Here is a 25,013-nt window from a genome sequence, read left to right as displayed (position 1 = left end):
TACGATTATATCGCTTTCATTCCTAGCCAAATTTCAATTTACTCCCGTGCCTAATGTATGGCGTTCTTAATTGGTGAGTGTTGTCGAGTCTTCTCGTATAGCTTCTTATTTCAGTCTTGGTTGTATCACGGCCGTTTGGACTCACAACAATCTGAATAACCATTTTTTATCATGGTTTATCTTTTGCTTGGATCCACTGTAGCAAATTAGACGATCTCTTTCATTCGGAAGTGAAACTTTGAAATAGCGAGTCGGGTAGGAAGGCGTCTAGTTGAGACGTGTGTGAGATTGTAAACGAGTCTCAGCTACTTGTAAATCCAACCAGCCCAAACAACCGGCAATATTGACGAGCCTTTTTACACAATCCTTGTACAATGTACAGTTTGTAGAAAAGCTTTCTGTTGAAAATTTGTTTTATCTTTACAAATACACTACTTGCCTACTACCACTTTTCACACTAACATTGCGTGCTGGGAGCTTACAAAGAAAAACAAACAACCTGAACAACTTGCTTGATCAAAGCAATGTGCCAACCGAACACATGTAATAAAGCGAAGCGAAGTTTGTAAACATACTGTGTTACACCCACCCATTTGCCCACTATACACTGCCATATGCGATCATGACAAAGGATTTTATTTTCAATATAATTCAAGGTTCTTTTCTCGTCCTACGTTATAATTGCAGAATTAAATACGCAGGACTTGTAACAGCAACAAAACTATGCTTTAAAATTTTGAATGCTTATTCTTCACAAAAGTTTAAACTTTTGATTTGAATCATTTTACTGCAAACATTGAAAGGAGAACCATTCCATCTTAATCAGGCCCTTTATTACCTTCAACGTTTCCACTCCATTGATCGGTGAAGCCGCCACCTGATGGTAAATGTAAGGGATGACTTATGCTTAACTTTGCTTTTCAGATCAATTCCTATATTTAAAATACTGTTATAATAAAGACGTAAGGTTGTTTACCCGTTACTTGGTAACTGATTCGAACTTCAAACCGATTAACAAAACGACGCTGTTTTCATTCAAACTAATCTAAAATAATAATATTTTCTCTTGGTTTTCCCTTATTGTCCGCTTCACGCTTGCTCTAACGGTTTTGGCATTGGTTTACATAAATAAACAATATAATTGATAAAACTTTCAGAAGGATAAATTCGCTTTTGTTATTTCTTTTGGTTGTTGTTATTATCGTAACAAATGACGGTTATGAAAAAAAGTGTTCTGTAGAAGTGGTCCAATACGGAATTCTAACTCTGATACTAGAGAAACGCACCCAATACATTATTATCTATTTCTTAGAGACTTGATTGTACATTCGTTTAACAAGAAATGATGAACGTAAGTAAGTTAGTGTTAAGTATTTTGTTAATTTTGTAGTGTTGGTTAACTTGCGTCATTCAATTACAGCATAAGTTATAACTTGATAAGAAATTTCAGGTTTGTCAGTTTGTTGTCAAAAAAGAGCAAAACTTCATTTTAAAGTTAAACAGGAAACACTAATTTATGTATAGCTGTGGTGGGGGCAAGTTAACATTATATAATAAAGATAAACGAGCACAAATATACTTAACAAATAAACTTTAATGACAGTTTTATGAATATTTTCTTGAGCTTCGAGGTGATTAATCGTTGTAATTTTTTGTATAGCTGCAAAATTGACTACAATGGTTTTTGTTGAAAAAACTCATTTAAAAAATCTTATTTCAGACCACTCAAGTGATAACGTCACAGCCTGCTGTTGTGTCTACGACTGTTGTAACACAACAGCCAACGGCTAAGTCGTGGAGTACAGGACTGTGCGATTGTTGTGAAGATATGAGAAGTTGTATGATCTTTCGTTTTTAAGTGCAATGTTGCATCTGTTAGGCTATTGTTATTATTATTTTATTGTACAACGCACAGTATTTTTGTAGGCAAAGCTGTACTTATATATAAGCTATATACAGTATTTTGGTTTAATCTTCATTTAATTCAAGCTTTTTTATTATTACTTCTCTTAAACTACAGTACATTGAACTTTTTGTAACTTTTACCATACTTTAGCTGAAATAGGCAGAAATTTGCCAATTTTCTAGAACAAGAACAAAAAAAAGCAAATGGAATTCAACCTAAAATTTTAAAGCATAAATCTAGATCCAAAGAAATTTATATTTACGTCGCATTTGTTTTCTCAAACAAAGTTTTTTATAAAAAGTTTCTTGCAAAAGCCAAAAATTGCCAAAATATAATTGCCGATCGCAACATTTTTCTTACAATTCATCAAATTATAACATAAATAAAATTTAGGTTGTTGTATATCTTGGTTTGGACACTGGCACTACGCCTGCCTCGCTCAACGCATGGGAGAACACTGCTGTGTTGGATATTCTGGTTTTCAAGGAGGATGCGTTCCGGGTGGACACTTGGCGATGAGGTCACGTTTTAGAGCAACCCATGGAATTCAGGTTCTAAATCAGAATTAATTGAAACAGAATCTCCTTATGTCTAATGAGCAGTCTTTAAGAAAAAAGTTTCAAACAGCTTCGGCATGAATAAGCCTTTATTTTAATGGAAGCTTCGATTTACTTTATGTAAAAGTGAAACAACAAGAAATTCCCTGATGATGTTCATGTCTCTTAGTTCTTGGAGATACATTCGTAAATGGAGTTTTTTGTTCCCGAACCAATATCCTCTGGTTTCATATAATAATGAACAAAACATATATTATTACAAAATGACAATTCCTTCTTGTTAATTTTTGCAGGGAAGCATCTGCAATGATTCTTGTCAAGTTTGCTTCTGTCTTCCGTGCGCCATGTGTCAGCTGTCCCGGGAAATGGATTACTACGGTTATCCCCAAGATACGTGTTGTTAACATGGCTGGTTCTATTTTTCTTTTGAAAGACTGCTACTATACTAAGTTTATATACTCTGTAGTAATAAAATAGTACTGCAGGGTACACCTATATATAGCTTTAGCGTGCAAGTTATAGTATCAATAAAGATTTTATACAGTGAATTTTCACGGCCTGACCAGTTACAGAAAGTTTTGATTTCAATTGGAAGGTCATTAGAGAAATCATTATACAGTAATGAATTATAAAGTCATGTGCTGTAAAGTGTTACAACAACCGAGAAAAGTTTAAGTGAGATTTAAATGTTTCTTTTGGCAAAGCAACTTGTTACATACGTTGAATATAACTAAAAAAGTTGTATAAACAGAAATTATTGCTCCAAAGAAATTATGACAGCAGCGCTGATGTAATATCAAAAAAGTTACGATTTAGTTATAAAATATTTACGAAACTGAACATACTGTGATCACTTAATTAACCGTTTGTATGAGCAGTTTACCACCATTGAACGTTCCTTAAACGTCCTAACTTTACCAATATAAAAAAGAGTCCAAAATATATGTACCAAAGTTTGATTCGTGGAAAGGTTCAAAACCATAAACACGATATGTTATAAGCAGCCGTTGTGATGTTTTATACGAAAGAAAGAGTAGAAGGAAAAGAAAAGGCAAACATATAAACTAAAACACAAAATTGCTCAGTAAAATACAGGATAAGTTTTGAATAGTTAAATAAGCCCTGGCAGGTCCAAAGAACATCGAACTTAAGGTACAAGGGAACATTCTAGCCCAACTACGTCAAACAGACGCTTTTGTGGAGCAAGACATCTATCAGTTTACGTCATTACAAATTTCAGACAATTCTTAATTAGGTGGCTTGCTATTTGCAAGAACCAAGTTAATACATGCAGTGGAAAAAAACCTTTACCAAGGATTTTTCATTGCAATTTGCAAGTTTTGGAAACCTAGACGAAGTGTAGCTCTTACAACTTCTGTTTAATGCCCTTTACAAAAAACGATAAAAGAAAATTGCAGACAATGGAGTCGCATGAAGTCATTAAGAAAGTACATCAACAGTATGTTGTTTTCTAACGGTATTTGTTCGTAGCCTAATAGGAAATGGTAAAGCAAAAGTACGTATTGCATTTACGCACCGGCACCATGTGCCGCAAAACGAACTTACTTACCTACTGCAAATGAGGCTAAGAATGGTTGGAGGAAAAAGTCTGCGCTAAGCTTGACGCTAATTCGAAATTATGGCAGATCCGTCTTTTGGAAGAGTGAAAATAACTTACAAACAACATATTTAACATCACCACGTTAGCCTGTAAAACCTTTGTGGCAATACCTCATCGTTATCATATCGATCATAGCCCATATTTTATTTTAATGTTGAGACACAAACTACTCCCTAGCTTTTTGGAAAAAACGATTTGAGCTAATTGCCATTACAGTAATAACAGTATATGATTTTGGGAATTGTAGCTTTGTAGCATCATCACAACATATGTACAACCAAAGTACCTATAACTTGTAACATCAATTAATTATACTCAAACACTAAACCAATCAGCAAGATAAAAACAGGCTATAGTTTGGCACTCTAAATGTTAACTTTATTTATATAATTATTTTTAAAAATATAAATAAAGTTAGCCTTCAGAGTGCAAAACTATATCCTGTTTTTATTTTACTATAAAATTTGGTTAACACGGTTCAGACAACATCAACTCTGTAGGCAAAATCAACTGCAACACTGAAGATAACTGTTAAAACATTAACTGATTCATTGGAAAAAATTTTAGCACACAATAACAAAAATCAACACAATCGATAGCAAAATCATTAACATGGTATGGATCGTTATCGTGGATGTATTAACTGCATTCTACTTTACTAATTTATTTCAATTTTTATCAATTCAAAGCCGATGTAAAATGCATTTGTTTTCGTTTTTAACTGGTACCACAACACACGGCATTTAAAACGAAATCAGACTGAAGCTAGCTAATAATTTACATCAATCTTTCAGCTAAAGTTGGGCGCGCTAAAATCTAGCCTAGATGTGTACTGCTTTTAGAATTAGATTTATTGTGTTCAATCTTCAGTTTTGCAGTAAGCTAAAACGAAAATGTGCAACGAAAGATGTTCAGGTGTTTCATTACCTAAAAATGTTAGTTCTCAAAACAGCTTATAAAACCAACCAACAATTCAACAGACCTACAGTATTATGAAGTAATAGCTACTGTTTAGATGTATTTGTAATTTGGTATTTATTAACTTATCAAGCAGTGTTGCTTTCTTTTTCACGACTTACAGTGTTGCTTTGCTATGTTTTTACAAATAGGATTGTCTCTTGGAATCTGATCAAAAATAGCACAAATCACATAAAAAAAACATTAGAGTTAAGTCCTATGCAATATACTTGTACAAGATGAGTAACAGTCAACATTCAATTCACTACAAGTCTATAATGTCACCTGCGAACCAAGTTAGAGTAACGTTCAGCTGTCTTATATCTTGCTCAGTCAAAGCTTATTTTCCCGCTTTGTGATTCTTTTTCTCACAACTTATCCAAAATAAACCGATGTTTCAACTTAGTAGGCCTTTAATAGGTTCTCCAGTGCATCTTTCAGGTAAGGGTGCTTAATCTAGTAATTAATTTACTGGTGCTGTATTTATTTTAATAAAACAATGCTTTTGTATAATGTAGTGCTTATCACTACACTGCTAATACTACTAATTTTATGCATTCTGCGCCATTCTATACCTTGTAAGTCCAAATCTTTTTGGAGAATCATGCTCCTAGACCTTCTAATCTAATCCGAATGGAAAGTATGACAGTTTTGGACAAGAAATCGTGCGTGCAAAGTCGCTAATTTTAGTGTGATGGCATGTACCAAAGCCTTAAATCTTTGTTTATTTATTGTAGATTGGCGTTCAAGCAACCAACTTATTCTTGTTTTTTTTTTATTATGAATTGGCGTAAAAATAAAAAAGTTCGGCGTGCACGTTGTTGAATCTCCTGCATTCAGCTGCCATATTTTCTACTATGACACACAAAGATATGATTTCTGCATCTTCAACACTTTCAAATAACAGTTTTAACTTTGTTATAGCACGCTTAAACAGGAATAATAGGCTTACAAATATCAACAGACAGAAAAAAACAGCATAAATCTTTACTGTAAAGAATACAGAGCTTAAATCATGCATAGTGTTAACTGCAGTGGTGCTATAACTTAATAACGATCAGAATTTAGACCTACCACGGCAACTACTTCTACAATACCAATCTTCAAAAAATACCAACTCTAGCCTATATGCATATCTATATAATTCTGATATGCTCGTATATGAGCATAAAATCATTGTTCACACTTTGCAGCAATAACTAATTAGTTATTGTATAAATAAGTATATATAAGTAATGAGTTACTTAGGCAACGCACAACGCTAAAGATAAAACTACCAAGGAATTACCGTAGAAGCCGATTAACTGTCAACATAGGGCTTTCCCTTTTTCAAACCAAAATAAACTGATTAAACTTCGACATCATCAATGTAAGAAACTCTTTAAGTGTTCTTTCTGGTTTAGCGTGATGCAGAGTCCAAAAGTAATATTTTGTCCCCAATGGAAAGACATATATGATGTTTTCCACTGTTTAGTGATCCTTTTGAACAGTTTCAAGTTTGGGCAACACAATTTAAACAAACATCAAAAAATATGACGTATGTGGTGTAGAAATGGTTTCAGTAAGTACCATGAACTTTAGTCCTTCGTCAGAGCAATGTTCAAATACTGTAAATACGTATAAATCAAGTTGTAAACTATGTATCAGGTTTCGGTCAGAAGTGGTTGCAAATGAAAATGTTTAAGTTGCAAACAGATATTGTAACTGTTTTGTAGGTTAACAGTTAACACAATACATACGATTAAACAGTGTATCAGGCAAAGGTAAGAAATAAACAACACGAGATATCATACAAATAGATATGACGATATGAGGCAAGGTGGAGGGTGAAAGCTATAAGTCACCTAATTCTATAAATCTCGTTATAAAACGCTTTAATCTCAAAACAACGAAACTTTTAAAACTAGTTATTTACTGCAAATTGTTTCCTATTAAAGCACTAATTAGCTAATCTTTTTCTTAAACACATAGTGAATATGCACAGGTACGTTACTTTCGTCTAAAAGAAGTATGGAAATGTTAATGTACTCGAAGTGAGGACAAGTCCAAAACGAAGTTGAAATTACGACAATATTGTCGTAATTGCTAACTGCTAATAAAATGTCGTAATTGCTGTTTTAAGTTGAATTGGGAAATCAGAACCGATGATAAATTTCACTTTAGTGTTTATTTTGGTTCGTGCGAAATTTTAAGTCAGGCAGGCATAGGTTTATGGTCTTTACACTGATTCCCTATCGACTGGGATGCATAACATCGGCGCTTCTGCATGTCTCGATGATCGTAGGTAGCATTTTATCATATTTCAATGATCTGTTTAGCATAAAAATTTATTTTGAAACCACACTAGGTTGCTCAGTAAGCGGACATTGCAACAACACTTCTGTGTGATGTTTATGGCCGATTTCAAGCAATAAATAGAAGTGTTGGCGGTGCAGAGTTATGATCGATAACTTTCCCGTAAAAAAACTCATTACTCTATAAATTGTGTAATGTCAACTCTTTAATAAATTTAACAACAATGTACAATCTCTTTATAAAGGCAATTAATTAATTTGTCAATTGCAAACTGCAGCGATATTATTCAATCCGGTCAAGTTGAATAATAACGTAGCCTAGTGTGAGAGTCAGTTTAGACAGGAAAAAGGTTTGTTTACGGAGGAAAAATGCGATGAATTAATTCAACTTGCATAATTGAATACCGGCTACATGCGACAAACAGTATAACAATAACACACGTGTTTGCTTCAGGAGCATATGCTTGACGTCATCGTCGCTTTTTAAAGCCATGTACAGTGTAAAATAGATCAAGTACCAATAGATAACTTGGGTCAAACACGGCACGGCAAAACACGGCAAGAAAGCAGAATGCATCCACTGGCGCTGGATCACAAGCAAACGACATAAAAAAGCTATGTCAAAATAGCATTATCGTTTGCGATAATTGCACCAATGGCCATAATGTTAACTTGAGTAATAAACCATTATGTTTTTAATTAAAGTTTAGTTGATTTTCTTGGGTTTTGCATTTGTGAGGCTCCAATAGTTTGTGGTCTTTGCATAACATTAAGCTGTTAGGAGATATTTAACTTCAAAGAAAACAACTTATTCAGAGTAAATTTTTCAAACTTTAAAGCCTGCGGCGATCTGTTCTGTTGTTACTATAATCATTACATGTGAAAAAATTTAAAACGTTGTCGAGGCACAAAATACATGATGATCAACAGAACGTGGCTGAAGCGTTCGTGGTTGAATTGTACTTGTTTTCTCACAACATAGGTGTTGAAATTTAAAGCAGTAACGGAATCTGCTTAAGTTGTTTTACCTTTTTATATAGATCAACTCGTATAAGTTAGATTAGATGTTGCATGCAGAAATGTTTGCTTTAAATCTGCTTTTACTTTTGAGTTATCTTGCCCTGGCTGTGGAAGGAGTGATCAATGACGATGGCACATCCTTAGCCGGCATAAAACTAAGAGTCCACAAACGAGGCCTGGACCTAAGTAAGAATGTTAGATGTAAATTGGGTTGTGTCAAGTTTAGTATGAACTGTTATAAGAAATAAGCAGCATATGTTGCTATGCTTTACAGTTCGAGATGTAACGATAAATTACGCCCAAAACAACTTGGACAAACTCACGATTCCGGATTTTGATGGCACGTACGAATTCTCAAACGGAGGTGCTGCGAGTTATGCATTCAGCAAGTAAGAGACAAGCCTCAACACTACATAGTACCGTGTTGTATAACATAAATTTGGGGATTTCCCCTATAAAGAGAACATGTGTCTTTAACTGGCAGAGTCGCGATTCTGGATATCAATCCGGGAAGTATCTCGCTCATTCCGGCTCCTCCAAATAGTGCAACAATCTCAGTAAGTGGAGCAGACATCAGTGTCAATGGGGACTGGGAGGCATCAGGAAGTTTTCCATTTACCGTTTTTGGCGTGTAAGTAAATTAGATAGAATATAAACAAAATAACATATAAGTTACGAGTAAATTTGCCCTACTTTCTAAAATGCATAATTAGATAAATGTTTGTTTCGATATTATTGTGAAATCTAATTGTGTTTAAATAGCATCTAGATTCTAGAGTGTATAGCCTTATCTGGTGAAAATACGCAGCAGCAGCATTTCATATGCCAATGCTTCCCTTATATAGCCTAACATCCTTAAATTACGTAGCGGCTTTTAATATATACCAGATGTAACATAACGATTTCTCCAACAAATCTTGTAGTTCAGTTCCTATTCAACTGGATGACAGCGGGACGTTTCGCATAGATGTAACCGAAGCAAGTTTAACCCAGTCTGTCACTCTAGGATACGACAGCTCCACTGGAAAACCGACGGTAATCAAGCTTAAATCGTGCTTTAACAGCTGGACTTTGCTATATGAATTAACAATAAAACAGGCAACTTATTTCTGTACCTACTGCAGATGATACCCTCAGATTGCTCAGTAAGTATTGGTGAATTGTCTTTGGATGTGGACTCCAAACTTGGTGGAATCGTTAATTTCTTGGCCAATATAGCATCCAATACAATAAAAGGTTTTCTTGAGGACCAAGTAAGACCCACTATAATAACTTTTAAACATTTTTGTTTGCAACTTCGTTGGTGTACTTTTCTATAAGCTTAATTTTTTCAGATATGTCCAGGACTTAAAAACATTGTAGAAGGTCAAGCAACTGAATATATCAACAGCACACCATGTATGAACAACTTTTTTAGAACGTCATTTACAACTTACAGTTGGCTACAATTGCAGCCAGAACTATTTGCAAAAACTTATTAAAGTGATCGTTACGAAGTAATCTCTTGGAGACGACAAATTTTAAACCTCAACAAGTATTTTTCTAAGAAAAACCACTTTTGTAATTCTCTAGTATCAAAACTAAGCTGTATTAATCACCACCTCAGGCTCGAAAATCATTTACCGTAGTACTAAGAACGCGACTATGTATGCTTTCATGCAGTCATAGTTCCTCTGTTTTTCGACACAAGCATCTTTCTTGGATTTGTTTGTGAACCTGCTACAACGGAAGACTACTTTCAGTTTTTCACTCATGGAAGATGTTTTCCCAACGACAATCCGGACATTATGTAATAGAAAAATACTAACTTTTTCTGTTGCCAATTTTGATAGAAATATCAATGTTTTAGAGCAAATCACTTCCAATTTTTCTCTAAATAATACAAAAACTTTAGGTATGACATCAGCCCCACCGAAACTCCGCCCCTGTCTTTGACTGATGAGATGGCCCGAGTTTCTATTAGTGATTACGTCGTCAAAACTTTACTTCATTCACTTTCGGTGAACGAATTCTTCCACTACCAAGTAGACCCTGACCAGGTAACTGTAAATACAATTAAACCCCTAAGTTTTTTCTAGTTCGTTAAGTTGCCTCAAAATGTTAGTAGATTATTTAAATGCTAAGTGAGTAATAAAGGCTATCTATAGCCTAACCATATATATATATTGTGTCATACTTCAGAACTTGAATTGCGCACAAACATTTACTGATTAGTGATTACAGATCTCAGACCTCCTGGGAAGTGATTTGTTTGACTCTTTGCTAACGTTCTTGATACCAGCCTTGAAGGAGCCAAAGTATAACGGAAGGTCATTGAAAGATATTCTTATTGTTCTATTTTATAGCTTCTTTGCTTTTTTACTCGAATCTGTTATGCCGCTACCGTGAGGCTGTGGTCTAACTGTTGTTTTTTTGCTGAATGGCGTGAGTGTATGTATAGCTTTTATTTCAGACCAATTCAGCTTTCAACGTATCCACCAAGCCCTCCATCTGCGAATTTTGCTCCTGGTGAAATACGAATGGCAGGTTATTACAGCATAGATGTTGAAGTGATACTCGACGATGGTAGCGTTGAACCTGTTGCTACTGCAACTGCTGTAAGCTATAGGTCTACAGAGCAAATTGTACTTCAGGTAGTAATCATGGACACCGACTTTAAACTGCCTTTTTGTGCAGTACGCAACGGGCATTGCTTTGGTCGAACTAAACAACACTATCGTGACCGGAAAGATTACTCAACCGGCTGTGGACAGTGTAACAGCTGAAGGACTTCCAGCTACTGTATTGAAACCAATTTTGAATACATTATTGCAAAATGCAGTTGTTCCAGCTCTAAACCGTAATTATTTTCACCATTGGGCATCCTATAACTTATGCAGTATAACTTTTAAGAGTCTGTAAAAGCACAAGCATTTAGCCTACTTTATGTTTATGTTACAGTAGCTTAACTGTTTTGACTTTCTATTGAGGTATACTTGAGAATGGATACGAGCTGCCCAATGCAATTTCAGTAATCGCTTTTGAGATGCCATCGTTTGAGCTGAAGGAGGTAGGTTGCAAAATAATTGTGCCACAGAGGGTTAAGCACATAAGTGAAAAACCGTTTTTAAAAACCATTCATGAAGCTACATTCAAGTTTTGATTTAATCCGATGTAATTACTTGCAGGGTGTTTTGGAGATTGGTACAGATCTAAAACTGGCTAACTGAGATGGTGATCTAAAGTAAGAAACATCTTCTACAGGTTGAGCAAGTTATTGAGATGCTCAAGTTGATTAATAAATAAAAGTTAACTTTGAAGAACACCTGGCCGGAATTTCTAACCACAGTTAATGATTCATCAGCAGCGTAGGACCGGTTTGGCAAATACTGCAAGTGTTTTCGAGATTAAAAAGGATTTATCTACTTCGCCTCTAGGCAACTATATGCATTCGTTTTACACAACTTTGAAAATTTGCTCAACTCACTCCTACTTAAAATTATCCGGTATTGGTTAATGTATTAAATTGAAGAAAACTTCACAACTAAACAGATGAAATTGGCCAGAGGTGTACAAAAGTTATCGGCTCGAGAGTTACTTTTGAAATGACCGTGTCAAAATGAAAGAAGTTTCTGTACCAAATGCTACTTATATTTAGTTATTAATGCACTTCGCCTGACCAATCTACATATCAAAATGTAGCTAATATAACTGATTTATTGCCTACATTAGGCACGGATAAGCTACAGTATGGTACTTAGTAGCTATATTTGTTATAATTTGGTGTTTAGTAGCTACATTAGTTACACTGAAATGGTTCCACTTCACCCATCAACTATAGTCACTTTAAACTGATGTTTACGAAACAAAAATTTAAGTAACGGGGAAGCAACTTTTATGTGGATAAATAGCAGAAAGCCTAATAAGCCTATAAGTAGGCCTACTTTAAAAATCCTCACAATTTCTAATTTTTGCTGGCGTAGGTTAAATTTCATGTTGCTTTGCAATCCACTGGTACAGTAAATCACTATCCTAAATTGATGCTAAAAATATGTCTTGTTGATTTAATTAAATTAACACTTTTCATTGTTTAACTTTGAATTAATCACAATGGCGTAACAAAGAGATATACTTGTGCCGTAATAATTTTTAAAATAGACAGAATTAAAGGTCAAATACAGCACATCTTAAAGAATGCCATAGAAAACCCTTGCCATAACTATTCCTTTTATATGTGTTAACTGTTAAAATGTTGCTCTTATAATGTGGCGTATGGGTTTGAGTGATGATAAAACTCGCCAAAACACAAGTAAAAAATCGGAAAACAATAAAGCCAAACCAGCAAAACGAAATGTGGAAACACATGAACATCCAAAAATGATTGCTCCGGTATTCGACCGAGACAGTCAGGTTACAAATGGCCGGGATAGAAAGGGATCCATCTTAGCCGCCGAGCATCTTATGATTAGAAGATCATTGCGAGGAAGTAGACTATTTAATCAATCACAATTCACAACCTTTCAAAATAGAGACAGTTTTCCAGCCGGAACTATGCCTCTGGAACATTCAAGACCAGGGTCAAAGAATACGCCGCGGCTGAGTATAACCAGCAAGATTTCCAAGGTCCAAGAAATCCAAAACCGAGTAAACCAGGTTTGCAACAAAATATTTTGGCTAGGAATAAGTTCGTTAATTATGGTCAGTGTTGTAACTTGACTTGACTAGAGTCACTTTATGACAGTTTTCACAGCAAAAAGTATAACTTATAAAAGATAACAAAAACGTTTTTTACCCAAATAATTAGACTACATTTCTCTGTAAAAAGTAGACTACCAATTAGACCAGTTTGGAGAGAGCAATGACTGTTTAACCAATTGAAAACAACACATAGGGTGACTTCAACACTTTTTTATGTTTAAACTAAGTACATTGGTTTAAACTGACTCAAGTCAAGTCATATTTTAAATCGGCTCGCTTTAATTGGCTCGATTCCGAAAAAGAATATGATTTGGTTACAACCATACGACTGAGGAAATAAATTCTCACAGTCAAAATATTTTAACTATAATGCTGTAACCTAGGAGTTGGAGAAGTGGTAAGTGCGCTAAAGACTGTTTATGTTAGTATAGCTTTTAAATGAGGTATAAGTCAAAATTAAATTTGATAAATATTTTTTTAAGTTTATGTTTTATAAGTCGGATCCAAATAAAGATTTTTCGAAGCTAATTTTAACCCTATTTTAACTAGACTTGGCCTCCCCCGTACACAGTCACAGCAAAACGTGGCGTACAGTTGCATTGTTTGCTGTAGAAACTTGAAATATGGTGACTTTTTCTAAAAAATGTTCAGCTATCTGTCCATGTTTGTTTGATAAACTTGGATTTTGTAATTTTTGAGATATTGTGATATTTTCATAATTTTGCTCTTTCTCCGCATTGAAGCGCATTACTCCTTTACGCACCAATAACTCGACTAACTATTCTCTTGCGTTCTCTTCTCGCGGTCAGCTGGCTTTCCGCACAGCGGGGGCGCGGCGTAACAAGAAAAATTTCTAGAAATGTGTCACTTTTAGAAACACTTAATTTACACTAAATTCACTTTCTTTAGTTTTACAATTATGATGTATACAGGAAGCCAGATGATTTTTCTACTAACCTGTAAAAATCCGATCAGTTTACGACGTATAGTTTTCTAGTAATTAACGATTGAAAATGTGTGTGCGGAGTCCGCCACACCTACTTAAAATAGTAAAGTCGCGAGCCTGGTTAGGATAGGGTTAAGTTTTTGAATTTGTGGCGGTTAACGCCACATCAGTTCGAAATTTTTTAACATTTCTCGTGTTGATTGTAAATTTACATTTCTACGTTGGTTATCTTTATTTATAAACAGAACGCGCTTTGGGTTGATCAGTTTATAGTTTACAGTCAGGGTATCATTACATATTTTCAATTTCGCTTTGAGTGTTTTGTCATTAATTTAAGTTTTTAAAGTTGTTTGGGATGACGGTTCCACATGTCCACTACTCTTTGGGGAGCATTTCCATTTTTTAATTGGACTCACATATTCACATGAGGTTTTCCGAGACATCACGAGATTCCTACCATCTCTTGACATTAAGCAATGTCTATGAGGTGTTTTCAAAGACGCCTCTCAGAAAGATTCCCGCGCTAATCAGGAACACGAGATATTGGGGGAATGCTTCGATCTCGTACCCTGGGCCGAACTTACGCCGATGCGATTGTGTTGGTTCTCGTACTGCTTAGCAACAAAAATAACAATTTAACTTTTATTTTGCGCAAATCACAATGTTATTTTTCACTTTGTTTGCGAAACGAAATGTTTTGGTGAATATAATATATGAAACAAAGCTTTATTGGGAACTGATTTGCAAAGAGGTCATTTTTGGCTTACGTTATATTATAATTTATTATTAATTACCTCAATTACAGTAAGTTATTTAAAATCGACTAATGGCCTCGCCACCATTTCTTGCATTGGACCCCGCGCTTGCTAAGGTTGCCTTGTTCTTACCAGCAGATGGCCACAAAGTTTTTGCCAGCTCGTTTAGTCTAGTTAAAACGTAGATCCGCGAACTTCTATGTGGATCCATCCCAACGCAATACACTGTATTATACTCACTACATTACTACAACCACTGTAACTCATACTGTACGTAATCGTTCAGTTTAGAAACCAGTATTCATAATTATGAATTAAATATATTAATTATAATTAGGGCGATTATTTTTTGACCTAAAAATTGAAAATTTTGACATTAAAAAACTTTTTTTTGACAAATTTTGACATATGAAGAACTCACGTAGTTAAATTACGCATTTTTGTACCAAAAGTTAAAATTTATTGTAGTAAATAAGGGCAAAAATGTGAACACAGACCTAGCCTATTCTGAAAAAGGAAATGAGCTAAGTAGGCTACAAATCACTGCCAAAAAATTGCAACTAAGACACAACAAAAACTTTTCGATACATTTGTCTAAACTAAAGATACATGAAGTTATTGAACTATCTAAAACAAAACCGAAGCAAGAGCTGATTCACAATAAGTAGACAATGGGCCATTTACAACAGGATAAAGTAGGCTACAAGGTGTACAATGTAAAATGACAAGTTCGCCTACAGTACAACCTCTAAGACACCACGAAAATGCAGTTTGTAAACAATTTTGACCTAATGCTGTAAATTTGACAAATTTTTGACTTTTTTTGACAAGTCAAAAAATAATCGCCCTATTTATAATTAAAACGACCCAAGAGTATTGGGTATGGTTAAATCCCCTACTTCGAAAACATTCAACTTTTTCATTTCAAATAGGATGTATTTGTAGTTGTAGTCTACACTCTGCAACTCAGGTTGATTAGCAGACCAATTAAAAACAGGATTAATTTTTCATCAAATTGTGCATTTTGTTGTTTAAAACAATAATTTTTGAAAACCTGGAATACACAAAAATGCTACATCACAAAACACAGATCTACACTTCTACCTACTAGGCCTACCTTACGAAACACTCAGCGTTTGACTAAGCAACACCATTTCTTGATATTTTTAGGCTGTCACTGACTTTGAAAATGTGTCGGATGATGACGTTACAGATGAAATTGACCTGATGCAGGATATTGAACAAAATCTTCACGTCATTGAAGATGACATGGTAAACTGTGAACACTACACAGACAAAGACAATATTAAATAAAAATAAGCCGTAATTTCATAGAATGGTCAAAGTTTAAAACAGAGTTTTTAGCAAATATAAAACGTTGCCTATGTTTAACCATAAAATAACTTGTTTTACATAATGACTTAAATTGAATTGGCAAAGTTTAATTCATGACAAAAAGTTTTAAGGATAGGGAAAGGATATGAAAGTATCACTAACTGCAATGAATTTGTATTTAGTTGCGAATTAATGTTGTCCTGCTTATGGATAAATTTCGAAAAGCCAACCAGCAGTTAAAAGAGGACCAATCGTGGAACAGACAAAACGACACGAATCAAAATAAAGATTTACTAGAATCTCTGCAGAACTGGATGGATGAGGACCATTTTGATGACTTCGTGAGTTCCTACATTTCAATACTCATCTATTCCATATTTAATAAATATTGTTATGGTTAGTACATGTTTTTAGGATGATTTGGAACCTGGAAGTAATCATTCCATCACAAACTCAAATGCCATAAAGTAAGTTAATCCAATTTACTGATGTTCTAAAAATTTAAAACTAGTATATTTCACAATGAACCATTTCATAGATGCGACAAGTTTGTGACATGCAAACACGAATAACCATAACTTTTAGTACAAGTGATGATTTTTGAAATACTGCGTACAGAAATGTATGAAGATGAAGTTAAGTATTATCCAGAAGATAAAAAGTTTCTTGCTTACTTTGTTTAAATTTCTAGTGACCACTTGGACCACATTCAGGCAAATATACAAAAGGTTGAAAGCTTAAATGAGAAAATAAAACAACTCAAACAATACGGTACTGACACTGCTCATCTCGAGAGACAGAGAAAAAATCTGCAATGGCAAGTTAAACAAGACGTTTTGGACAATGACTACAAAAGAAGACATGGCAAATATAAATTCTACATTCTACAATTTACATGAATTAATGATAATAACTTTCATTCATTTTTAAAAGAGTTGAGTGCTGATACTTTACTAAATTCCTAAGCCAACTATAAATTCCATTTATGAAAAGTCAAAGTTGTTACTAATAATACAGATATGTATCGATAGTGTTAAATTTTTTCTACTGTAGTAATGATGGCCCAGTAACATTGTATCTGTGGTTTAGGTGGTGAAGCAGACTCGTCCAATAAGCAAGAGTTTAATTACTTGAAAAATGCAGCAAGTGAGATTTATAATTTGTTGAATCGGACGAGAGTCGAGGGCATGGCCCACTCCCACCAATTTGAGGAAGAGCTTAAGAAGATTTTACAACAAATGGAAGATAAAGAGAAAGATGTAGAATATCTTGAAAGCAGACTCGAACAACAAAAACGAGTAACTATTTGAATTTGCTTGAATTATGATATATTTGATGTTTATGTGTAAAAGTGCAACCACAGACCAATAAAGATACATGCATTCCAAATTTCAATATAAATATTTAACATTGTGAGCAAACATTGCTTGTATTTGCCATTCATAGTTATGCAAAAATTACGTTGTATTAAGTTTGTGATTAACAGTCACTTGTTAGTTGGTTAGGCAATGGTACAAAGACTATGAGAAACTACAAAACGACCATGAACTAACTAAGGATGAAGTCACACGAGAAAGAAAAGATAACAGAAAGTTGCAGTCGGTAATTTTTTGAGTATTGCATTTGTGGTTCTCTATATAAATTCTTCATTTCCAAATTACAAAGATTACAAAAATGTCTCAACACAGACCTGTAACTTCCATTTCTTATGTGCTTTAAATTTATTTCTTGATATGCTTTCATTATGTCATTGTCTTCTGTCTGTATATGCAAATACATTTGTGCGGTCACTTAGAAAGTTGATGGTCTGAAAAAAAATCTGGAAGAAATGGAAGAGCATAAGTTTGGAACTCTGGCAAAAATTGAACAGGAAAAAGCTACAAAGGAACATGAAGAAGTAAGATGCACCAAAAATAGACTTTCTGCCTAATTTTGACTTGGATAAAACGACAACTCCTGTGGTTCTCTACAGCATATGCAAAGCATGAAGCAAAAATTTGAAGTATTATCATATACTCTGAAAGAGAAAGATGGAATCTTGGAAGATCAGCATCGACAAATCACACAGCTCAAGTCTGCTTTGAGAAAAGGAAGCTCAGCACAGCAATCTTTGGAGTCTCTGTACAAGCCAGTCTCGGACAGCCTACAAGCAGTGAGCTCTAAACGGGATGTGTAAGTTCGTTGAAATTTCAGACTACCAAAAAGTTTTTTTTTGAAACCAAAAAACTGAAGCTAACATTCCATTTAGTTGAATACGTCTGTCAATGTATTTCTTCACTTTCTGTGATAGTTTGCAGGGTAGAAAACAGTATATATAATACTATCAGTATAGCTGAATACAACTAGTTTTAAAGATTAAGAAATAAGCAAGTGGTGGCTATGGGTATCTAGCTTTGGGCTTCTCAAACTGTGGGTGTAAAATGTAATTTTGGGGTTGTGAAACAAATTTAGTTTTCATCAATTGACTTCCTTTTTTGTTAATTTTATATTTGTTTTTATGTTTCCATTACGAGATTACAAATTTCTTTTCTAAAATGGGGTCGCAGAACCAAAAAGGTTGTGAAGCCCTGCTAGCTGATAATATGGTTCAGTTGAATTTCAAACTTTTGAAATCCTTGTGTCTGCTGTATCAATCGAACAATTTTTCGTCAAGCGCTATGTTTAAATTTTCGAGATTCCACAAGTGCTTGAGTAAAAAAAGACGCGAAAAGGTGAAAAAGATATCTGTCATCAATCTCTTTAACAGATTCATGAATAAACGTATCACTATGACTGAGCACGATTGACTCGTGAGTTACACCTAAGACATTGCAAAAAACATGACAAAAAGCTTCTTCTGTTGGAAGCAAGATCAAAGAAAACTTGTTTCAGTATGCTTATAAGCTTATCTAAATAGTAAATATCCAATTACTATCACAAAGTTTATCATCAAACAGAGTTCTGTCGGCTACAAATATGAGCAGAAGTGATTCTATCCGAAGTCTCAATTCCTTTTCCGTCGATGAAGAAACAGAATCTCTGAGGCTGCAAGTGGTAGCTCTGCAAGAAGAAAATAGAAAACTTAGATCGAGCTCCAAGGTTGAGTTGACTTGATTAGTTTTTGTTTGTCATGCTTTCTTTACGCGTTTGGGTACTTGCTATTGCTTGCTTTTAGCATTTTATTGACTGGTTTTGCTCATCACTGTGATAGCAAATTGTTTCAATAGATGAGCCTTAAGCAGGATGGGAAGAAATCAAAAACGTTTTCAAACAAAGCTGTGAAGACCAACAATAAAGTAAGAAATTTCACATAAAAGATTGTAAATTATTTCAGATTATTACTGGTTGCAGTAGTTGCAAATATAAACACACATTCCATTTATTACAAATTAAATGTGTTTTTTTTATTGTACTTAAATGTTTTTATCTAACTACAAGTTGTTCTGCAAAAATAAAGGGTGTGCAGACAAACCCATTCAAAGTTCTTGCAGCACCCACTCCCAATCCATCCCCAGAAATGATGGATGAATCAATTCAGGTGTACCAGGTCTCTGAAGGATTCACATTCACTCCTGGTTAGTTTACCGGCATTTAACTAAGTTACAATATTGTGGTTGCCTAGGCAAATGATCGCATAAGCATTACCACTACTTCAAAGTTAGACACTAGCTTTCTAACACAAGTAAACAGACACGTAATTGTGATAAAAAAAATTGAGTAGAAATTTTGAATATCATTTTTTAATTTCTTAAAAGTTTTTGTGAGCTTTAATCTTTTCACAATTTTTGAAACTTTAGATGCGCTGCTATAGTAAACAAAATCTTGCAATCTTTTTGAATAAGTTTGAGTTTGCTTCAGAGTTTCTCTTTAGGTGAAGAACAGAAAAACCTTAATGCCATCGCTCAGCAAATGGCCCAGCAATTTGGACAAGAATGGACTGAAGTGGCTATGGCAATAACCCATCTCCAAAGAGAAGATATCAATGAACTTAACAATACACTGTTGTGTGAAAGCGATTTTATTACAGCACCCACCGTAAGAATCTTATTTATTTCATACTGCACTTAAATTTCACATTCTGTGCAAGATAATATGTTATGTCTGCCATTTAGTCATAATAAGTACGGTATTTTTGTGGTAAAGAAATTGGTAAATTGATGACTGGCTGTTTTGTCAGGGTTTTCCATCAGAAAAATTATTAAATATCCCCGATGAAGAGCAACAATATAGGATGACACATGAAGAACAACGACAAAACGAGACATATGAAAAAGAACAACATATGAACATAAATGAAAAAAAACAACCACAAAATAAGGCAGATAAAAAAAAGCAACACATTAAGGCAGATAAAAAACAACAAATGCAGACAGATAAGGAACAACGACTTACAGAGACAGAAAAAGAACAACAACTTATGACTACAGATAATGAAATTGAAAACACGGTATTTTTGTTTTAACTGGACTTATTCTGTTAACTCTGTAATTGTACGTAGATCTTATTTTATGTTTTCTACATTTCTTGAGGGTTCTTCTACAATATCCTTGCAAAGTAGCCCTGAAAAAGAAAATCAACTTATGGAAAGTGACGAAGAACAAAAAGTTTGTTTAACTTCGTTTAATGAGTTTGACTTTCATTTTGTATGTATCTCAAGTTTAATTTTTATCAGGTAAATGAGTGGAAAGAAAGCAGAGAAGATTTAACGTCAATCAAGGTATGCATGTTTGTGTGCAAATAAAACATTTCTGTTGGAATACTTATATATCTTATTGTATTTCTGTGATTTTTTTGCTGAAGTTCACAAATGTTGCAAGTGCATTTTTTCTCCATAAAAAGTTTCAAACAGTGTTTAACAGTTACACAGTTAAATTTTACACAAAAGTAATTTGCAACTTTCAATCAAAAAACTTGGCTGTAAGAAAATCTATACCATATCTTGGACCATATCTACCATAACTAATTAAACCTTCTTCATACAGGTTTCAAGTAGTGTACTACAGCTAGCAGAAGGAATGCTTTGTGGACAAGATCCTGAACTTCTTGAAGGGAAAAACGTTGGTGGAATCAATGCAATGCACAATGAGGCAAGTGATTTATTATTATTAATCAAAAGAAGTAGATAAATAACAAGCAATAAACACAACAACACAGAATGCATGCTATTTAGTTTGAAATTTTTCGATTGTAGTCTCAGTGATTGTCTTCGAAAAAAACAACTTTTTTGTGACTGTGAAAACAGATAAACAATGTATCACTTTTTTAATTGTAGCTTGATGGCATGTTGAACAATGTAAGTGGTTTTGTGAACAAAGTTCAAGGATTCATTGGTTGTCAAACTGGTATGATGAAAGAAGTGAATGAAGCCATTAAGAAAAATCTACCAGCAAGTATAGTGAGGAAATTGGACAAGGTAAAGTGTCCTGCATATCTGTCGTTTCAGTCCAGTAAAGTATGTTTTTGTGATCCAAACTGACAGCTGAGGTCATGTTGTGTTTCCTGCAATTCTACAATTTTGAGCTGACCTTCAGGAATATAATCGCTTGCAGTGAAATAACTAATTAATTCCTCACTACATTCCTGACCTTCAGGAATAAACTCGAATAGACAAAATAAATAAATGAAACCTTCGCTTGCAGTGAAATAATTAATTAAAATAAAAACTTCTTGCTCAGATTAAACTGAAGAGTGGCACCATGTCCCAGTTGAGTTTATTATGCACTGAGCTTTATCCTGAGTGGAAAGACATGAATGTAACCGAACAGGTTGGCCTCAACATCAGTGACCTTGACTATATTCTGCTGCGTGAAAAACTCTTTAGATGTACTGGTATATAAAATTGTTGTTTTTATTGTCGTGCCAAGAAATGAGTTCCTTTTCTACTGAAAATTCAGGTACATTACAAATTGAAGTTAATAGAAGAGACGCTAAGGGGAACTTTGTCGGAAACTATGAATGTATTTATTGGTGAAGTAGCAAAGCAGGTAAAGGAATCTCAACTATCACGTTTGTAAATTTTCAGATCATTTGATAAATACAACCAGGTTTAGTTTCCTACTTTCTTCTCTGTAACATACATTACGCAAGATATTTAAACAAAATCATTTTATCTGAAGTCTTATATTTATATTTTTTATGATGATCATTTTTTTAGCATGCAGAATATAGTGACATCCACGCAACAATTAAAAGCAAGTCTGACATAAGAGTTGAAAGATTGGTTAAAAATCCAGCATCGGTTCGACGGGATATTCAAAGTAAAGTCGAGTCATCAGTTCGTCACATGGCGAAAGTAACAAAGGCAGAGAGAAGAAACTACAGGCCAAGATTTACAACACATAGACAAGGAATGAGCCAACGACTAACAGGTAATACCATACTCAGGTAGAGGTTGATTAAAAAATATTCTGAAAATAAAAGTTCCTCAAAACGAAAAAATTAATTTCTGCAAAATATTTTAATTGAAAGAGGGAGATGGTACCAGGAGTGCTGGAGGGTGGTCTTCTTTACTCGGGCCACGCACACCACGAGCGTTTAATTCTATGGCAAATGGTGGGGCTTCGGAAGATTTCTCATTTAACCTTTCTTCGAAGCAACTGATCGGAGCAACAAAAAAGAAACCCATTTTAGAAAATAACACAGGTGAGTAAAAAACTGTTAGTTTTGCAATTGTTACAATTAAAAAATTGGATTTTTAGGATTAGAAAAATATAAATGTTTTATTAAAATTATGTAGTAAGTTACAGTTATTTTAAAATTGCAAATATATGTAGTTATGCTCCTACACTCAGACGTAAATTTTAAAGAATGTGCAAAATGACATGGATTACTTTATATTTCAAAAGATCCATACAAGCAGACAACAAAAGATTTTCATTTGATGAGGCTGAAAGGAAAAAAAGTATATGGAGAAACGGAAAGACCAAGAAATCCTGATATGGTTATCAAAAACTGTATGTCCCGAGTTCGGTGTTAAAAAGTTGGTTGTATATACAACCAAATCATAGTAGTGACTCATATATCAACCACAGCCAAATCTCAAAAAGAATTCCTTCACATCCTTCCAACAATGGCGGTGGGCAATAGCATGAACATGAAAAAAATTAACTCTAAACCTGCCTATACCACAAATCTTCCCCAAGTGACATCATATCAACCTAACCAAGAGCCTAGTGAACGCCGCAGTAAAGTTTCACTTTTCAACAAAACAGGTTTTTTTTAAATGAATCATGTTTTGTTGCATAAAATTGTACATAAAGCCTTTTATTGGGATAGCCTAAGAAAACAGTTTGATTTGTATGCACAGGACCAACGTCAAAGCAACATCCCTACAAGAAATCTGGATCTGGGTTAGGCATAACCATGTTCGACTTACAAAAGCAACTGACACAGAAACTTCCAGTAAATATGCTAAGTTTTGATTTCTGACAAAAACACTCCACTGTTCAATTTGAAAAACCAGTAATTTTAAACGTGTATAAAAATGTGCTCATGTACCTACCATTTTTAAGTTAAAGTTTTTTTTCTTCAGAAGCAACCATTCGTTCAAAGAAGTATATTTAATCAGTCGTATTCAACGCAAAATGAAACAAACATTGAAGATGATCTCAAACTTACAATATCACACGTCTTGCCTCCAGTTGGAACCCAAGTCGGTTCTCATTTCAGAGAAAAAGAGTTGCAGTTGCCCAACATAGCATGACATTACCTTGCACAGTAATGACATGCAAAGAATATTTTGTTTTATATTCGCGAATACAACTTAAGTCTCTTCATTAGGAAAAGTGACATTCTCGGTTATTCATGCAAAAGCAGTCATCTCGATGGTCTCCTGGAAAGAGTTCCAGTCTCACTATCATGCAACCCGGGTTTAATGCTCAAAAATGTTTTTTTTTTTATAAGTTAACGGTATTTTGAAATTAGAGGCTGGTTCATGCTCAAGCAGTCATCGATTTTGAGGCTCAAGTTATGTTTAAATTAATATGCTTAAATTATTAATTATCAAACGTAAAATGAAAACAAAGATATGAAAGAACACAAACCACAGTCTCCCATGGAGTTACATTAACTGTTTCATTCTACAGCTACAGCTAGACTTTGTCCACGTACAGTTCTGTAACAGAAATAATAAAATTACTATTCAAAAAGATCTGAAAATAATTGGCAGAGAGAGAAGTGTAATAGCATGGAGATACCTATAAATGCATGTGCAAATAAACATGGCTGGATATAATACTAGCTACTGTAGCTAGGTTAGCTCTTAAAAAATATGTATGTGTTTGTTGTTAAAGACATTTGTTTTTCATCAGTAGTTATGGTAAACAGCATAAAAATCAGCAAGATGCCAAAAAGCTAAGCTTGCACACGCAAATAAAATGTGTCCGCCACACAAGCTAGGTAGAGTTACAGTAGCTTTTGTAAGAGTGGTGAGAATTCTTGCTGTGTTTAGATCGCGCAGAGACTTTATAGTCATTGTGAAGATAAATGCTATGATAACGGTTTATTTTTCTAGCTGCAACATACTGTCAATAAGTACAATCAGCCCTCTTTCTTTAGCTAGTTGATATCAGTGATCTGAAGCATTTACTCAAAAATACTCCATACAATATTCACGAAAATTAGCGCCATTCCAAATAAGCTTTCGCAATAAAAGACAACCAAGTCTAATTTAGAAGAAACATGATTACGTCAAATTACGTGTTGCAATGTAATGCAACATGTAAAAGTTGTTTTTACTCTCCATGCCACCTATACACTTACCTACTAACCACGTTGAAGAAAGTAGACTGAGTTAGGACAATGTGCAAAAATACTTAATTATTATCGTGATCATTCTGAGTATTACTTCCTCCGTTTTTTTTGAAATAATCAGAATCTAAGCAGGTTAAACCCTTTGCATAAAATCAAGCTTTGTTTTTTTCATTTCTTTTTAATTAATATTTGGTAAGTTATAGTATAACATAACA

At 34.2% G+C, this 25,013-nt stretch overlaps 3 protein-coding genes and 1 long non-coding RNA gene across 4 annotated transcripts; 3 read left to right on the top strand and 1 right to left on the bottom strand.

Annotated features, from left to right (window-relative positions):
• Positions 1–1,208: 1,208 nt before the first annotated feature.
• On the top strand, positions 1,209–3,011 carry LOC143470727 (cornifelin-like). Its single transcript, XM_076968995.1, has 4 exons — positions 1,209–1,351; positions 1,721–1,838; positions 2,300–2,457; positions 2,757–3,011. The coding sequence occupies exons 1-4, from the start codon at positions 1,343–1,345 to the stop codon at positions 2,865–2,867; spliced, it is 396 nt and encodes a 131-aa protein (XP_076825110.1). The 5' UTR covers positions 1,209–1,342; the 3' UTR covers positions 2,868–3,011.
• Positions 3,012–8,362: 5,351 nt separating this feature from the next.
• LOC143471135 (lipopolysaccharide-binding protein-like) lies at positions 8,363–11,657 on the top strand. Its single transcript, XM_076969513.1, has 13 exons — positions 8,363–8,541; positions 8,630–8,744; positions 8,840–8,986; positions 9,279–9,390; positions 9,480–9,608; positions 9,690–9,753; positions 10,018–10,144; positions 10,250–10,394; positions 10,579–10,664; positions 10,808–10,952; positions 11,032–11,194; positions 11,325–11,404; positions 11,523–11,657. Exons 1-13 carry the CDS (start codon positions 8,400–8,402, stop codon positions 11,562–11,564), a joined length of 1,497 nt encoding a protein of 498 aa, XP_076825628.1. The 5' UTR covers positions 8,363–8,399; the 3' UTR covers positions 11,565–11,657.
• Positions 11,658–12,538: 881 nt separating this feature from the next.
• Positions 12,539–23,822, top strand: LOC143470114 (uncharacterized). The gene is made up of 26 exons (XM_076968017.1): positions 12,539–12,987; positions 15,904–16,005; positions 16,251–16,409; positions 16,483–16,535; positions 16,760–16,932; positions 17,158–17,366; positions 17,566–17,670; positions 17,864–17,965; positions 18,041–18,240; positions 19,005–19,146; positions 19,275–19,343; positions 19,505–19,622; positions 19,919–20,082; positions 20,225–20,494; positions 20,577–20,651; positions 20,720–20,764; positions 21,030–21,134; positions 21,320–21,460; positions 21,723–21,812; positions 21,942–22,031; positions 22,202–22,415; positions 22,516–22,689; positions 22,893–23,000; positions 23,079–23,258; positions 23,354–23,448; positions 23,579–23,822. Exons 1-26 carry the CDS (start codon positions 12,598–12,600, stop codon positions 23,747–23,749), a joined length of 3,744 nt encoding a protein of 1,247 aa, XP_076824132.1. The 5' UTR covers positions 12,539–12,597; the 3' UTR covers positions 23,750–23,822.
• On the bottom strand, positions 20,489–24,934 carry LOC143470115 (uncharacterized). The gene is made up of 4 exons (XR_013119297.1): positions 24,808–24,934; positions 24,090–24,160; positions 23,665–23,878; positions 20,489–20,607 (listed from the first exon to the last, which is right to left on the bottom strand). It is a non-coding gene; the product is annotated as an uncharacterized LOC143470115 (long non-coding RNA).
• Between the last annotated feature and the right edge of the window lie 79 nt (positions 24,935–25,013).

This window comes from Clavelina lepadiformis, chromosome 9 (assembly GCF_947623445.1).
Source record: "Clavelina lepadiformis chromosome 9, kaClaLepa1.1, whole genome shotgun sequence".
Classification (NCBI taxonomy): domain Eukaryota; kingdom Metazoa; phylum Chordata; class Ascidiacea; order Aplousobranchia; family Clavelinidae; genus Clavelina; species Clavelina lepadiformis.
Note: the sequence above shows the minus strand (reverse complement) of the source record. Positions and strands in the feature narration are given on the sequence as shown.

What these genes read in the sequence shown, in the direction of transcription:
- LOC143470727 (XM_076968995.1), top strand. An exon ending in TTGTGAAGATATGAGAAGTT is followed by an intron (nt 1,839 to 2,299) that starts GTATGATCTTTC and finishes AATAAAATTTAG; the next exon opens with GTTGTTGTATATCTTGGTTT. An exon ending in GAGCAACCCATGGAATTCAG is followed by an intron (nt 2,458 to 2,756) that starts GTTCTAAATCAG and finishes TAATTTTTGCAG; the next exon opens with GGAAGCATCTGCAATGATTC.
- LOC143471135 (XM_076969513.1), top strand. Translation starts at nt 8,400, where the DNA reads ATGTTGCATGCAGAAATGTTTGCTTTAAATCTGCTTTTACTTTTGAGT. An exon ending in AGTTGTTCCAGCTCTAAACC is followed by an intron (nt 11,195 to 11,324) that starts GTAATTATTTTC and finishes CTTTCTATTGAG; the next exon opens with GTATACTTGAGAATGGATAC. An exon ending in CATCGTTTGAGCTGAAGGAG is followed by an intron (nt 11,405 to 11,522) that starts GTAGGTTGCAAA and finishes AATTACTTGCAG; the next exon opens with GGTGTTTTGGAGATTGGTAC.
- LOC143470114 (XM_076968017.1), top strand. Translation starts at nt 12,598, where the DNA reads ATGTGGCGTATGGGTTTGAGTGATGATAAAACTCGCCAAAACACAAGT. An exon ending in AGGATTCACATTCACTCCTG is followed by an intron (nt 19,623 to 19,918) that starts GTTAGTTTACCG and finishes GTTTCTCTTTAG; the next exon opens with GTGAAGAACAGAAAAACCTT. An exon ending in CATTTTAGAAAATAACACAG is followed by an intron (nt 22,690 to 22,892) that starts GTGAGTAAAAAA and finishes ATATTTCAAAAG; the next exon opens with ATCCATACAAGCAGACAACA.